At 44.2% G+C, this 15902-nt stretch overlaps 1 protein-coding gene across 3 annotated transcripts in view; it reads right to left on the bottom strand.

Moving 5' to 3' along the window:
• Window positions 1-13034, bottom strand: part of ARHGEF38 (Rho guanine nucleotide exchange factor 38) — a 40327-nt gene extending 27293 nt beyond the window's left edge. Inside the window, exons 1-2 of one of the 3 annotated variants that reach the window (XM_085058325.1) lie at window positions 12078-13034; window positions 1069-1265 (exon numbers count right to left, since the gene is read on the bottom strand). In XM_085058325.1, the coding sequence (XP_084914451.1) occupies window positions 1069-1265; window positions 12078-12636 (756 nt within the window). In that variant the 5' untranslated portion in view covers window positions 12637-13034. Of the gene's footprint in view, window positions 1-1068; window positions 1266-5022; window positions 5473-12077 lie in introns of those variants that run through there. The other 2 variants (XM_085058326.1, XM_085058327.1) reach the window with 2 other exon arrangements.
• Between the last annotated feature and the right edge of the window lie 2868 nt (window positions 13035-15902).

Raw genomic sequence — 15902 nt, 5'->3', positions numbered from 1 at the left:
GGATAAAGGGGTAAGGAGGAAGAAGTCGTCAAGATCTCCTCAAAGTTATGTCAGCAGATGCCAGCTCTTCTGAAAATTGATTGGAACAAATTCTGACAGAGTTTTAGGAAAGAAAAAAGGTCCTGCAGGAGTTTTAACAGCACAGGTTCAGCTGATCACAGCGTTTCCCAAAGAGGCACTGCCAAAGTCATCTCTGCATCTGTATTTTGTCACCACTTTAATATGAAACCCTACATAAAGAATACCTGGGTTAAGGTATGTTCAGAATTATTTTTATTCTATATTTGCAGCAGATGTCATTTGTGCAGGCTCTGTGAATGCTATGTTTCAGGCCTCCCAAACACAAAACTCTCTCTGGACAATTTCTTCTACTCCCAGCACCACTCTTCTACAAATTGAAATACTGTTGAGGAAAAGGTGCCCTTTGAAGTCTCAGATGAAAAAGAAAATAAGTATTGCTGGCCTAATAAGATCTTTTGCGTGAAAGGTAGTTTATGAGCCTTCTTTCTTAAATGTACCTTTTTTGCGTGGAATGCAAATTTCCCAAGTGCTCACTGGCCTGTCAAGCATGGTATTTATCCACCACAGCTGAAAGGAGGGATATAAAATTATCTTAACAATCAAGTTTAACCTTGACCCAGAGGTTCATGCCACTCCAGTTTCTACTGTGGATAAAACTTAAGTTTTATTAGATGTTACTGCTTTTGGAAGCACCAGTTACATGCCAAAGCATGTAACTAGGGCTAAAACTACAGAGCAGTATGGAGAGCTAGAAGCTGCTACTGCTGCCCATAGGCAGGGATACAATATCCAAGCTGACCACTGGACAAGTACCTCAATGCAGGCTTTATGCAAGTGCATCACAAGTGGCCAGGAGCACATCTGACCTTCTCCTCTTCTCACCAAGCCCTGACACACCACTTCCCAGAGCACTGGCTCCAGACCCACTCCCAGCACCACGTCGCTCTTGCGCTGACACTTGTGCTTGTGTTAAGATTGTCCGCAAGCAGAATGTGGCTGAGTTGATACCTTGGCATCACTTCCTCATCCTCTGCCCCTGGCACTCACCTGCTTGTTTCTCAGGGGTTGAATCACTTCCTTGATGCAGAGATCCAGGTCACTGATATAGTCTTTCTCCGTCTGCATGAGCTCTGCAATGATTTTCACCCTCCTGGCTATCATGCGTCTGCTGACTTCTTCTTCTTCTTCATCCTCCTGCAGCGAAGTGGCAGGGGTTGAGGACACTGCCTGTGGAGCCATTTTTTCTGTTTAAAAGAGGGAGAGATTTGTGAGGAGTGTCATAATTCTGCATGCTCACCCAGCTTGCCCTACACAACTGTGGGTGGTGGACAAATGGCCATGGCGAGCAGGAAAGGAAGCATAAGAAATGGCAAACCCAAATCAGACTGAGTGTCATCCTATCTCCTTCTTCTAAAACTGGACATGGGCTTGGCAAAGCAAATCATCCATTTGGCAGTAAGGGGATAATTCATCACCAACTCCCCTGACTTAGATGTTACGTATCAGGCAGAAATTTTCTATGGAGCACAGGAGAGTCTGATTCTTGTCACACTGAAATTCAAGGATAGCTGATGCCCTTCTACTCCTTTGAAAACACAGTCGTGGTCTGACATCTATTATGATTTGGAGGATGGGAAAAAATATGCTCCTGTGAAAGAAAAAGGCTGTTTACCATAAAAAAGCTTCACAATAATAACCTTTGTTCTGTACAATGTAACGCTGAATCTATTCATGGGAAATTGAGGGCTGCAAGAACTGGATGACAAACTTTCAAGTGAAGACAATGTTACTAACGATGATGATGAATCCTCCAACTCTGTTTAAAAATAATTTTTGAAAGAGACAAAGGAATTTAAGGAGGATATGGGAAAACCTTTCATGATCAATAAAAACTGTTTCTTGGAACAACAGAGATCATTGATATTAGGACATTCTGCACTGTTTTTCAGTGCTTGACACCTAAAATATCTTATTTGTTTTAAATACATGAAAATGCAAGCAAGTCTTCTACAGATGGGTAATTTATGTACACTACAGGACAAGCACACAACCTACTCATCTGTAATGATGGTCTTCCCATTTGCTGGTTTGTAAGCCAGCCTGCAGAGATACATGTCAGCTGTAAAAAGGACACTGAATTTTATCTGTGTACATTGACAATTTGTATTTTTCATTAGGAAACAAAGACATAAAAAACAACAACAACAACAAAAAACCAAAAAACCCAAAAAACCAAAAAGTGAAACATTTCAGAGGCTATTCTGGTGTTTTCCTGCTAGCCACAAGATGGTGCAGAGTACCAATGAAGATGGACATATTACTAGCATGCTCAAGTCTGCATCAGCCAGGCTGAGCTTTGACAGCACCAGCTTTTATTGCTCAGCAGCCAAGGATGGGAAACTCCGCTGAGGATCAGACTGCTACACCTTTGTGTCAACTTCTTGCAGGAAGTGTACTGAAAGAGGCAATAACAAGCAGTATCAGGTGCTTTGCTCACTGATAGCCAATACTGATTATATTGCAGTTATTTGAATTGATTGTTAAGGGTAAGGTCATGAGCGCTCCAGTGAGCATCAAACTGCACACAGCTCCCCTGTACAATACCAGCCAAGGCTGTAGAGAGGATAACTCAGACCTGGACTTGTGAGAAACCAAGCAGCATTCAGGACAGAAGGCTTTTACCCATCTGCCTACAAGAGGTAAAACATAATAAATTAAATGCATTGTCTTTGCCCACCCCTTCTATAATTATGCCGACCACTCATTTTCAGAAAGGACAGGTTTGTTAATGACTCTCCACCAGGTTTTCAAGTGAGACTGATGTGACCACAGATAGTTTTAAATAGCTGGTTTTGGGACTGCACCTCTGTCTCTACACCACTAGTTTTAAACAGTGAGGACAAAGAGCCCAAACAGACTTGGGCAAGGGGGTGGAGATGATGCAGGGGGCAGGGGCCTTGTTTTCTCGACTTTTTTATATTTAGATATACTTTTCAGCTTGGAGTGTTTAGCCTTGAAGTTTGTGTATTACAGAGGCATGAACATTTTGTCCTCGAGTTTGTACAGAGACAATAAAATGGAAACATGAACAGAATGTCTCCCCTCCGCAAGGCCTTAGCTATCAAAAGAATTTTAGGCTTAACCTTGTCCTGGTGAGCCTGTGCGGGTGTTGAGTGCCTGAACTGCACAGGAGTTTGCACTGCTGCAAAGCTCACCCCCCAAAGGTGCTGTGTGCTGGATATAACAGACTCTGCCCCTTAGTGAGGAGGAGAGCAAAACTGGTACCAGTATCACTCCACAGCTCCCTCAGAGAAATTTCATGCTAGGGCTGCAGAATGAGACCACCTTGCCTTCTGCTGACTTGCTAAACCAGCATGTACCTTTTCTTCTAAAAACTTACAGTATGTAACCACATTTATAAATTCACAAGAAACCTCATGAACAATCCATATCTATTCCAGTTTTGCACCAAAATCAGGATTTTCTTGAGACTGGGCATGAAAATGTTTGCATGCGTGTAACTGTGTGTGAAGAGTTCAGAGCAAATCCCAAGAAAGCAGAGAGAGGAAGATCTCAGAAGTGTAGTTTTGTCTCAGTCACAGATGTTATGATATCAGATGGAATTTTAAGGTAAACACAAGATGCTGTACAAAAGAACTTTCTAATCTTTTATACTGGTGGCAGGGGAGGCCATTATATGAGCAAAATAAAGCCACTGTATGCCACTTCAAGCTGGAAGTCACAATCCCTCGAGAGGTTGTTCTTTCAGTTTGTGTCATTAGATAGCCCTGATCAAATTTGATTCTTGAATTATGTCAGGGCTCATCTATTATCATTATTGCATGATAGATAATAATGCCAGAAAAGAAAAACTATTCTCAACAGGAAGAAATAATCATGAGAAATATCAGTCAGAGGTTGTTTCCTTATAGAAAACATGTTTTTTAATAAATGTTTCCTTTTGTTAAATGTGGTATAATTTTCCATTTTCACTCAATATGTTCACTTTTCATTTCAGGTATATCTGTCTCTACAGAATGCAACAGCCAGATCTTGAAGTGATGATTACAGGCAAAAAGTATGATTTCATGTTCAGCTGATTGCTTTTGACCAGTTTGAGAACATTAGTAGTTTGCTGAAATCCTTGTGGAGTAAGTGAAAGTTTAATGAATGCACAAACAGCAAGTGCATATCTAGAATATAATCAGACCCATTTCTACCTGGTAATGTGTACCAGCCCTGGACAGTTGAAGACAGAGGATTAGTAGGAAGAGACATCGCTGAGGATTAACTGTTACAGTAAGAATTTGACTCATTTGTCCTCAGAGATACCAGGTTTAGAAAAATGAAAAAATAGTCTGTGGAATAGTTTATTAAACTATTGTATCTTAAGCCCAGTTTACAAAAACTTAACTAGTACTTTTAGTAGGCATAAGAATAAAAAGTATAAGGCAATGTTGACAATTACGCCTTCATGATGTCAGCTATCTGAAGGAGTTCCCTGTCTGAAGGACTTTCCTTCAGAGATGACTTTGGTTTTTCAGCTGGGTATTGAAGTACATAGCTCTAGTTGCACAAAACAAGAGGTTCATTGTGTGGATGACATGGACAAAGAAGCCACGTGTGTTACAGTTTCTTGCAAGTGTGAAACCTAAAGATATCCCCCAGATGGAGACATCCTGCAATGTGGTGAGAGCATGGAGGAACAGAGCTTGCAATGTGCAAATGCAGCAGCTTGCTTCTAGGCCCAGGGGAGGTACTGAGGGACTGTTCTGATTGTCTTAGAGGGAGCAGTGGCAGGTTTGCCTCAATCCACAATGGTGGAAAGCAACTAGGTTCTAAACATGCCCAAAAAGTGAGATTAAAACACAAACGAGGTTAAATGTTGGGATCCAAAGCCATAATGCAATTTTATGTTTTACAAAAGAGGAAAGAAAGAGAAAAAACCAGAAAAGTAGGAAAATGCCTCAATAATTACGAGAAGCACAGGAAAGCGGTTACCACCACCATGGCTCCAGCGCTGGCTTATGGAGTATGATGAGGATGATCTGCACTGGTGAAATGAGTCTTTCTCTGGTGAAGTCCCTCCAGGAGCAGCCAAGTGACCCAGCGAGGGAGCATGGCCAAAGCAGCAGGTCCAGAGGGGTGCGGGAAGCACGGGCAGCCTCATAGGAGCAGCCAGGACAGCGAAGGGCAGCACAGACAGCAAAGATTCTGGCCCTATGTAGACTTTTGCAGTGCAGCCTCCTGTGACGGCTTAGGCACTTGCTTATAGAGGGTTTTGAGAGCGGCAATCGTCACATCCACTTCATAAACTTCATTGGCTGGCTTGCCTGATGTATCAAAAAGTTTGCTGCTTGCTCACTTGGTGTATCAAAAGTCTGCTGTTAGCTCGCTCAATGTATCAAAAGCTTGCTGCTCACTCGCCTGGTATTTCAAAAGTTTGCTGCTCATTTACTGTATTAACTACAAGCCCTATTAATAACTTTTAACAGGATGCCTCATTTTCTAAAATAAAGCAGTTTCTAAAGTTTTTCTTAAAGGCAACTTAAAACTTTAATTTTCAAACCTTAATCTTTGAAGAGGTAATAGAGAAATATTCCTTACATTTTACTCGTTCACTACAAGGACCCACAGCAAGCGACCAGAGGGGAAGCCATAGCAAGCTGCAAGATCTATGTGCACAAATTTCCCTGGCTTTCACACCTAGAGAGTGAGCAGCTCCAAAAGGTGTGCTCTATCCATCCTTGCTCCCAGGTAGGATGCTCTGGTTGGATATTAGGTTTGCTCTTCGTGTAAGGACCCAGGTTTCTGTCATCCAATGCTTCCTGTATGGAACCAAAGGTACTAGTGCAGAATACAGGAACAAGAATAGCGATGTTGGTGCATGGAGGGAGTTTAGACCTTTTTGTTACTTAGGCAGCATTTGAAAGATGCCAAAGGAAAACAAGCTCTGCACTCACAGTGTGCAGATAGGAGGATTTTGCCTGGCACAAGGGACTGGTGAAGGCATAAGTTATCAAGGTATAACAAACAAATTACAGAATTATTGTGTTTTCACATGTGAAACATGAGCCTCATATCACCCTGGATATAAATTATTCCTCTGTGAAAGCAAGTCCTCAGATAGCCTGTACCCTCAGATAACCTAGCTATTACACATGGGAATGTACACCGGTTTTTATCAGCTGGATTTGGGAATGAAATGCAGGCAGCAAAGTTCAGAGACTGCTGCTGTGGCAGCTTTCCTCTCCCTCCTCACACACAGAGTCATACTGGCTCTGTTCTGTACACTCCTGCTCTCCATGCAGGTGCTGTGAAGACTGCAGGCCACGGAGACACCAGGATCCTTGGAAGTGAGGGATCATGAAATAGGACAAGCAGTGGGGAAGGATGGAGTGTGACACGATGTGCAGATGAAGTGCATCACATGAGATAACACACAAGAGTTTTACTCCAGATGCCACTCCTATTTTGAGGGACCACATGGGGTGTCCTTACAGTTCCACACCAGAGTGGTCACAGTCCAACAATATGGTGCAAACATGGTGAGAATTAGACTGCTGAAGACAAGTTGGGTATTGGAATAGAAAAGGATTGGGAGGGGCTTGAGGAAAAGCTTTTTTTTTCTTTTACTCAGAGAGGCACACAACAGCAGCATTGTTCAGGAGCACAGGCTGAGTTACACATGCAAAAAGCCCCTTTTCTGAACCCAGGAGGAAAACACTGCAGGACAAGAATGACCTTGCACTCGTATTCCTGGGCAACAGGTTTGCTTATAAAATCTGCATCAGAGACTTCCATGCAATTAGGTCATTCGATCTTTGATCATTTTCTGTTCCATAAGGCACAGAGAATATTTACATTCAACGCGCAGGTTCTTTCTTCAATTCCTTGACAGCAGACCGCTCTAATTATGTGTGTGCTGACAGGACTACAGAGAGCTCCCATGTGACCGCAGTGCAAGGGAAGAAAGCTTATCATCAGGTGACAGAAGAATGCCCTTATTGTTAGCGCCAACACTTACAAATAAATCTTTCCAGGGTGTCACATACTGGTATAAATACACCACTCCTGTGGCGCTGAGCTAAAATGTTAATAAAGCAGGACCTGAGGAAGGTCTGTACCTGAGCTGCTTCCTCCGGGACACATGCACCTCAAGATTTGGCATGGATTAGCTGTATGAACTGTGGGCTATGCAGCCCACAATGCAAAGTATCCCAATTAATGAAATGTTTGCTAATATGCTCAGAGGAGGATCCATAACCCTCCTTGTGTCCTAGTCTTCACTTCAGCTGCAGTTCCCAGTTACTCTGTGGTAGCTCCTAAGAGTCCTTAGCCCCACGGCAGGGTTTGGTTGTGCTAAGTGGTCTGCAAACAGTGTGGCACAAAATGGATTCTGCTCTGAAAAGATGAGCTCGCTTCCCAGCCTGATAGCCACTGCAAGAAGGTCAAGGGATAACTCCAGCTTTATTGCAGCACAGGTTAACAGAATTAGATCCCCTGAGCCTAAATTTGCATGGGAGAAAACAGAAGTATTTGTTAGATCATGACTTCTCATGACAGGGCACAGAGGGGAGAATTTTCATTGAGCCATCTCCTGCACTTCAGGAAATAATCTGAGCTTTTACTCCTTACTGTACTTTAGCAAGCCAGCTGCTCCACAGATCAATACGTTCTGCAGTGAAATAGGATATTATCTGCATTGTAGTCCATAGAAAGTCAGTCAGTGAGTACAGCACAAAGCAAATAAGGAACTAGGGAGTGGCACGGAGGATCTTTACTCCGGGTGGGAGGTGCAAGAAGCTGAGTGCATGGGCAGCGCGTGCAGGAAGGAGCGGTGTGCTCTGCAAGCAGGGAGGAGGATGGGATGGAGAAAGGTGCCCTGCCCAAGATGGAGCAAAGGCAGACGAGTTGCCTCTGACTGGGCTTTTGTATACCAAGGGATAGTAGCTTTCCAGGAATTTGTTTAATTTTGCAGGTTTCTGTGTCATTACTGGTGTTACTTACTTCTCATAACTACATTAGACACAGAAAACACATGGCATTCAGGGTTCAGATATGAGCTCCGAGGCAGTGTGTTGTGGTAGCTGTGTGATTTCAATCACTAATACAGGTATACTGATGCATTTTCAATTCAAGTGTGTGCAAACCATTTACCAGGGCAGTTGACCTGTTCACAGCCAAAGTTGTGAGGGAGTTAATATGTAATAATTTGTACGACAAGGTGCATTTTTGAGGCATGAACTGTCTCACTGAGCACTGCAAATGTGATGCCTGATTCCTTCAGGAAACCCACCATTTTCTATAGCTCATTTTTCACAGCAAGCACAAGTTTGGCATACAATTATTAACAAAAACCAGCAATCTGCCCAAAACCTAACAGACAGTGAACTATGCTTTAAATGCCTTTTCATGGTCTGCCCTTTTTAGTTAATAGCATCTATCCCCATGACACACTGTACGTTAATCTGCCCTGATCTTGCAAACATTTATGTGCCAATAACTACATCAAGCAAACCTCTTTTACTGAAATACACAGGTGCTCACAGACTGGAAGCTTTGGGTTAATTCAGAGACTGATCCCAACATTAATACAATACATAAATATTAATATAGTTACTTTAAAAGCTGCTATTGATGGATTTTCACTGTAGAAAAGATAACTCCCACCAGCCAAACTGCTATAGATAATATATTTCAAAATAGAGATGCTAAATACCACTTTTTGTTTTGCAACTTTTCATTCCTCTTGAAAGTACATACTTGCAGAATTTTCTAGTGAATGTAGAGCAGAGCAGTGCATAGAAATGTCACAGGAGCTCTGTCTTAACTCTTAAAATGATCCTTGATATTATTTCGGCATTCACCACAGATGCTAATGAATATATCTTCTTAAATCCCAGTTTTCCCTTTTCAGAAAAGTGATGCTTCTGTCCAGTTGATTGAAAAATACATATATATATATATGGCCTGATCAAGGTACTCCTGGACTCTTCCAAGAATGCAACTACAGTCTGAGTTCTAAATGACTGGATGGTTTTATCATGAACCTGGCATTTGATAGCAATCGCCTTATTTTCCTGTATCTAAAATGGGGCTGGCAGGCATTTGGTTATCTCACAGGATGAGCTGAAGTAGAGGCACAAATGCTTGCCAAGCTCCTTGAGAATATAATAGTTATTTTGCATCTTATTTCCTTTAAAAAGAGTAAAATCAGAAGGTGTTGCATGGCCATTCACACCAGATAAGGTATTGAATAGATGTGCCTACTACAATAACTAACCCTGAAAATGCTTTCTTCTGTTTTAATGAATCCCTAATTTTAAAGTGAAAAACACTTGCGGAAGTTTTCACCTTTGGCAATGCTATTGTGCACTGCTGTTTGTAGATTGACAGAGAAAACCACATCGATTACCCTGGAGATCTGGAGGGTGAGAAAGGCTCTCTTTCACACTCCTCATAGAAAACATTGGTTTACTGTATAAAACAAAACTTAAAAGAAATCCAAGTGCAGAAATGGAATTCTTAGGAGTTTTTATGCCTGACTGCTTCCTCTCTTGGGTTTTTTGTTTTGTTTTCTTCACAGGCTTTTATTTGGGGACCTCTATTTCCAGCACACTGAGCTGCATTTTGAGCATATATTTCACAGTTGCTGGAAATGGCTGTGGAAGGCAACAGACTGATTCCTACTCAGGGAACCCTTTAGAGCATGCGGGGCACTGGAAGGGCCTTTGAGAGATGCCTCGCCCACGCTTCACCTTGCACAAACACACTGCAGTGCTGACATAGGCACCGGGGTGTGTAAAGACACCTTGGTCCCTCTGCTCTGCCTAGGCTGCCTGCCACTCGCACAGATTGAGGTCCTGCAGCCCCTGACTTTTACCTATGGAAACCTGCCCGACTCACATGAGATTTCCTTCTGCAGGACTTGCTGCTGTTGCATCTCTCTGTCTTACATATCCTTCCTCGTCTGTGCTAATACCTACTCCAGGTTTGCAGATTCTGTGTTAGAGAATATATCAACAGGAAACTATAGAAGGGAGAGACAACTAAACACAGAGCTTTTCCCACAGTTTGTATGGGAAGCAAGTGCAAATTACCATTTGTATCTTTTGACAAAGCATTTACCACTCTAGAGTGATCAGAAAGTCCTGACCAGGTGACACACAACCTACTAGCTGTCACCAACAGAGCTGCCCGGTTTTCTTAACAAGAAGGGAAAATTCAAAAGCTTTGCGCCAACAAAACCACTTCCCTCACCTTGGAGTAAGCTGCTTTGCATCCAAGTGCTACAAAGAAAATGCAGAACATAAAGGTGTACAATCACAGCACATCGTCAGCATTGGCAGGTAGCACATTAGGTCTGGGATATGTGATCGTTATCAGATTCAGGCACATCTACCTCAGGAAAATTTGATCCAGGTCAGGCCTTGGCACACAACTGCATTTCTATGGTGACGGTAAATATACTTTATAGGAATTTCTACTGCCTTTGTATTTTCACTCTGAGGACAGGCAATTTCTAATCCAATACAAACCCTGCAGATACCTTGTTAACCCATCACTGTTTTTCCCAAACAAACGCAAGCAAACAGAGTGAGCTGATCCCAGACCATGCTTTGCAATACGTGGTCGTGGCAGTCTCAGCTGGTGGCAGTAGCTGTAAAGCTGGATTTACTGTCTCCTTGGACTGCTGCCATAAGCATAACCTCACGCTCTGCCATGACTTCCTAGGCTTCCCCACCTCCTCTGCTTCAGATTTTAAACAGGAGGCATTCATGGCTTGAATACGGCTGACACGGGACAGAAAGATCTTACGCTTTTTGCTGGTTACTGCTCTGATAACCTTGACCTCACCTGGGCAACCCCACTCATGAGTTAAAAACTGTTGTTTTGGTGGGACATGTGCCAGGAGCTTGCCTGCCCAGCCACAGTGATCCATGCTTGTGCCCTGGAACACCCCTGCCAGAATCCTGAATCGCGGGCCCAACTTCACTGAATATTTTTCACCTTCTCATTGATTAGCTATCATGTGGAGGGAACAGCACAATTGATGAACCTTTCTGTTCTCAGCATATGGAGTCCCCACAGAAAACCTATTATTTTCTGGCTTATTATTTTATTTTCTGCTTTTATTGTCTCTCTGAAGCAATGCTACTTCCTAATTAAGTGCATCGAAACCACAATACAGCAATCCAAAGTATTTTTCCATTTTATTTCCTCATAAAGGATTATGGTTGCAAGAATGACTGTCGCTAAGCAGTTATAGCACTATTAGTAATACACACTTATAGTATAATAATACTCAAACCCTGTTGTTCAAGACCCTGGGAACCCACAGATATTCATTGGTTGGTGTTCCAGAGCACTCCCAGAAAGTGCCATTCCCATTCTTCATGCTTTTCCTCATTTTGTGGCATCACACTTAATTTTTGATTGACAAGGCCAGTACTGACATACTTTACTACAATTTGTGGTCCATATGCAATTTGGTTATTTGAAAAGCAACCCTCTCCATAATCACAGAATGGTATAATTTGCATCAGTATATCCATCCAAACGTATTTGGACATACTTTAGTTCAGGCTTGTATAATCTATTGAACAGATTATAGATCCCAGTATTTTTAATTGAGAAAAAATAATGGTTCTTGGTGCTTCTAATCACTTGGCATGTACCCCACTTAATATGACAGCCAAAGACAGATAGGATGGAGCCATCCCAGTTTCACATTACTGCTTGTGTTGCAAATGCATTCTGGTGAATGAGAAAGATTTTGGTTGAGTTTTGCAGGAACTCATGAAAACCTCCAATTATGTATTTTGTGTTCTGTCTACAAAACACTATTGAGAAAAATTAGGGGAAACATCTCACACCCTGGAGGTGGGGAGCAAGGGTGAGAGGGGCCATTGCTCATTCCAGTTTGTGGGCATGGGGGGGCAGAGCCTGCCATTCCCTTCTTTATCTGAAGGCTGCAGCCTGGAGGGCCTGGAGACACCACCCCAGCTCCGAGCATCCCTAGCAGCAGAGCACCAAACAAGCTTCCCCGGTACCTTGCAATTTCTGGCTGTACTCTGTCCTGTCGGACTGACTCCTCCTCAAGGTGCCGTGGTCCCCGGCGGCGGTGGTGCTCTCCACTACGGGCTCTGTCCTCCTCCTCTCCCCCATGTACAGCTTGTTCCTCAGCAGGGTCAAATTCATCTTCTTTCCCCCGATGCGTTCCTTCCCCGGACAGTCCATGCTTCCCACGGACAGCCTTGGTGGTGGTGGTGGTGGTGGCGGGGGGGCAATAGCTTGATTTTCAGGGAGGTGACCTCTCTGTCCAGGTGAAGGCTGGTTGCTTTGGGCTTGGTGTTGGAGCAGGACTCGCCAGGCTCCGCAGGGCCCCGGGCTCAGCCCTGCCACCTGTGCCGGAGCAGCTCCACCCCCGGGAAGCTGCCGCCCCAGGCAGCGTTTGCATTCACCTGCCCTATGTGTAAGCGCGCCTGGCGGGGCCGCTTTCAGAGCCAGCCCCAAACCGCAGCCATGCCTGGGCCCTCTCCCTGCTGCAGGGCATGCTCCTCGCCCCGCCGCAGGGCCAGGGGTGCCGGCGACCCGAAGCGGGAATTGCATCCTCCCGGCTGGCTGGCAGGGAGATAGATGCCCGAATGTGGCACCGCATCGGCATGCTTTCACGAGACCCCTTCCCTCCCTGCACTGCCGGGCAGCGGGAAGCAGACGGCAAGGCAAATGGGGAGGCCAGCCATCCACTCGACCCTCACTCCTTCTCCTTCCCCAGGGCTAAATGCCCAACCGGCAGCCTGGTCAGGACCCCAGCTCCCTGCATATCAAGTTGCATCTGCCAGTCTCCCGACCCCACTGAGAGGTGTAGCTTTTGCGCTGGAAACTCCGGATCTACAGGTTTGAAAGGTGACCAATCCCCCAGGACAATGAAGAAAAGGGCTGAGAAGGATGTGAAAGCACCTCTGGGAGGTGGAGAGCAGCGTGGAGCTGATGCTTGTCTCAAACCAGGCTACACACAGAGAGGCCAAAGCCAAGGCGAAAGCCTGCCGGGGACCTGTGAAGGAGACCACAGCAAACCACCATGCTGTGATAGCCAAGGGAGTGGACACCAAAACACCTGCTTGTAATACCTCTGGATTAGCCACTGGAAGAAATTTGATTATCCTGTCTGTTAGCAATGGCCTCTGGCACACATGTACTGCCTAGTGATCCTCTGTAGCGCTGGTCTAATCAAGCTCATGTCAAACCAGCAGGAGTTGCTGGCATCTAAGCTTGGACCAGGATTGTCCTGGGAAGAGCCCCAACAGCCATCAGTAGCAATCACTGCTGCTGCTGTGATACCCAACCCTGCGGCCCTCACTGCCGTAGGAAATGCCTGATGGGAGTCCTGTGGTGCAGCCTAATCGGTGTCAGTCTCATGCACAATCACTGCCACAGCATCTGCCAGGGGACACAACTGATGTCCCTCTGACAGACGCTGGCAGAGCGTTTGGCTTTAGCACTGCCGCACTGTGTCCCTGAAGGACTGCCTAGTAAAAAACAAGCTGAGATGAGACGTAGTAGTGTAATCTGGTTTCCAACTTTTGTTTTTCTTTACAAAACTGGTCATGTGATGCAATCTCCTCATCAAAGCCCCTCACTTCTACCCAGTAGTGAAAAGAGGTTATGAAACTGTTAGGCAATAAATAACGTCAAATTGCAGCACCATGCCAGTGCTGCACAAAGTGTCCAGCCCAAACACAGTCTGGCAGAGGTATAAAGTGGTGAGGGGAACGCTGGGCAGACGTTGTGCTCACACAGAGAAGTCACATAGGCAATTAATGTGTTATGTCCTGCCTCCTCTTTGAGATTTCCTAAGAAACTCTTTATTCTGCAAGTCAGACTACGAAAGTTCCTTGAAAGAGCAGTGGTGACAGCAGGGAGAGGCGTAGGCAGGGACAGACTGTGACACACTTGTGACAAGCATCAAAGCTGCAGTAACAAGTAGTACACAGGCTAAAGGGGGAGTTGAGGGAAATCAATCACCACATTTCCTTACACTGGGGACTTTGGGAGGAGCTTTTTTTGAAGCAATAGCTTGGTATTCATCGAGGGTGGTAAAACTGGTTTAAACAGTCACCACCCTGACTGCCCCCCTTCCCCAGATGATTTTGTTCCCATTATTGCTGCAGGGTGTAAACACACACATTTGAGATGAGATGGAGGAACGGATCTGGCAGAAAACTCCTTCCCTCGCCCCTTTTTCCCTGGGCTATTTTCCATCTGGATCTCTGCTCCTGATTAGTTCCTCAACCAGCTACAGAAGCAGTTGTGGCAGCATGAAGCAGGGGATGACGCAGGGCACACGAGAGCAGCTGTGGGTAGGGTTGATGGTTGCTTAAGCCAAAATTACCCAGATAAGGTATCTCTTCCCACCAGGATTTTAGTGTCATGCTTTTCAGAAGACACAGGTCCCATCAGTTGATATGATATTTCATTATATTTATTTAAATTAAAATGGTTTGGAGAACTGGGGAATGTATTTTGGCTGGGTAAAGGTAGAAGAACAAACTATAGAATTCTTGGCTTTGTAAATTCTGACACTTATGCAGAAATACAGCCAAGATAGGATATAGTGAAGTTTGTTCAGGTGTTTATTAAGACAGCAATCTACCCACATGCAAAACTTGTCTTCCTCTTCCTCCTCAACTCAGTCAGAGGCTGTGAAAAGGTATGTGTTCATTCAGCAATGAAATTGTTATGAGGAAAGCCAGCTGTAGTTTGCTGCTGCTTTTGTACTTGCAATGGTTTACCTTGCTTTAGCCAGCAGCATTATTTTGGAGGCAGCCAGGAGCTCAAAGCAGGCCTACACGACAGTTAAGAAATGTAGATGAGAACTTCCTGCAACCTTCAAATATCTCTTCTGTGCCACCAGCATGGGAAAGGCTGAAAATAGAATGTGTTCTGTGATACTCCAAATGAGTGGGACATGTTCTGGACTGGTGGCTTCCCTATCCCCTCTGGAGGGAGGGAGATTTGAGACACAACCGGGTTTATCCATCGTCACATTAAATCCCATCATGGATTTACACCAGTGGACTATGCCTGTGCAATCAGCAGGAGACTTACGTAAAAAATGATCAGATGTGCATTTGAGTGAGGCCCTTATAAATACTTATTACAGTTTGCTGATCTTTACTGGACTGTAACAAAATGCCACAGAAAGCACGGTCAGAAGAGTGTGTGAAGTACTCACTGCCATTCACAATAGTATGAACAACTCTCTCTCAATTTCATATTATTCCTACTCTCTTCTGGCCCCATTAACAGCTGATGGGAAAGCAGTGCCAAAGTCACTAATCCATAAGACTAGAGGAATATTTGGCACCTACTTGGACAAAATGCTCTTTTTACAATGAATGTGGAAATCTCTTTTACCGCTCCATGTTATGCTCACTTAACTCTACAAAGCAAACTGGAATCCAATTGATGTGAACACTCACATAGGGGTTATTTGCACGGAAGCCACCCTGCTTAAAAGACAGAACAGGTGCTAGTGTCAACATGGAAATATTGGCATTTTGTTCCCAAGCAACTGTATTGGCACATATAAGAGCTGATTGTTGTAGGGTCAATGCCAACCTTTATCTCAGTCCTGAGCTATAAACGAACCAGGAGTGCCATAAAGACTGATGGCTGTTAATTAAGCAAATAGTTATTTGTTTTCTTGTCATACCTCACAGCTGTTACAGAAGATTTCTTTATAACTTAGCATCACAGAAGTTATAAAAAAAATAATGGTGTGGGTTGACTACCATGCCTGTTCCCTTTGAGTGGAGGCACAGACCACCACTGGACTCCTGTGGCAATGGCACGGGATTGCCATTTCCAAATTT

The sequence above is a fragment of the Lichenostomus cassidix genome, chromosome 4 (assembly GCF_008360975.1).
Source record: "Lichenostomus cassidix isolate B80296 chromosome 4, HeHo_3.0, whole genome shotgun sequence".
In the NCBI taxonomy this organism is placed as follows: Eukaryota; Metazoa; Chordata; class Aves; order Passeriformes; family Meliphagidae; genus Lichenostomus; species Lichenostomus cassidix.
The sequence above is the reverse complement of the archived record's forward strand: the minus strand, read 5'-3'. Positions and strand labels throughout refer to the sequence as shown.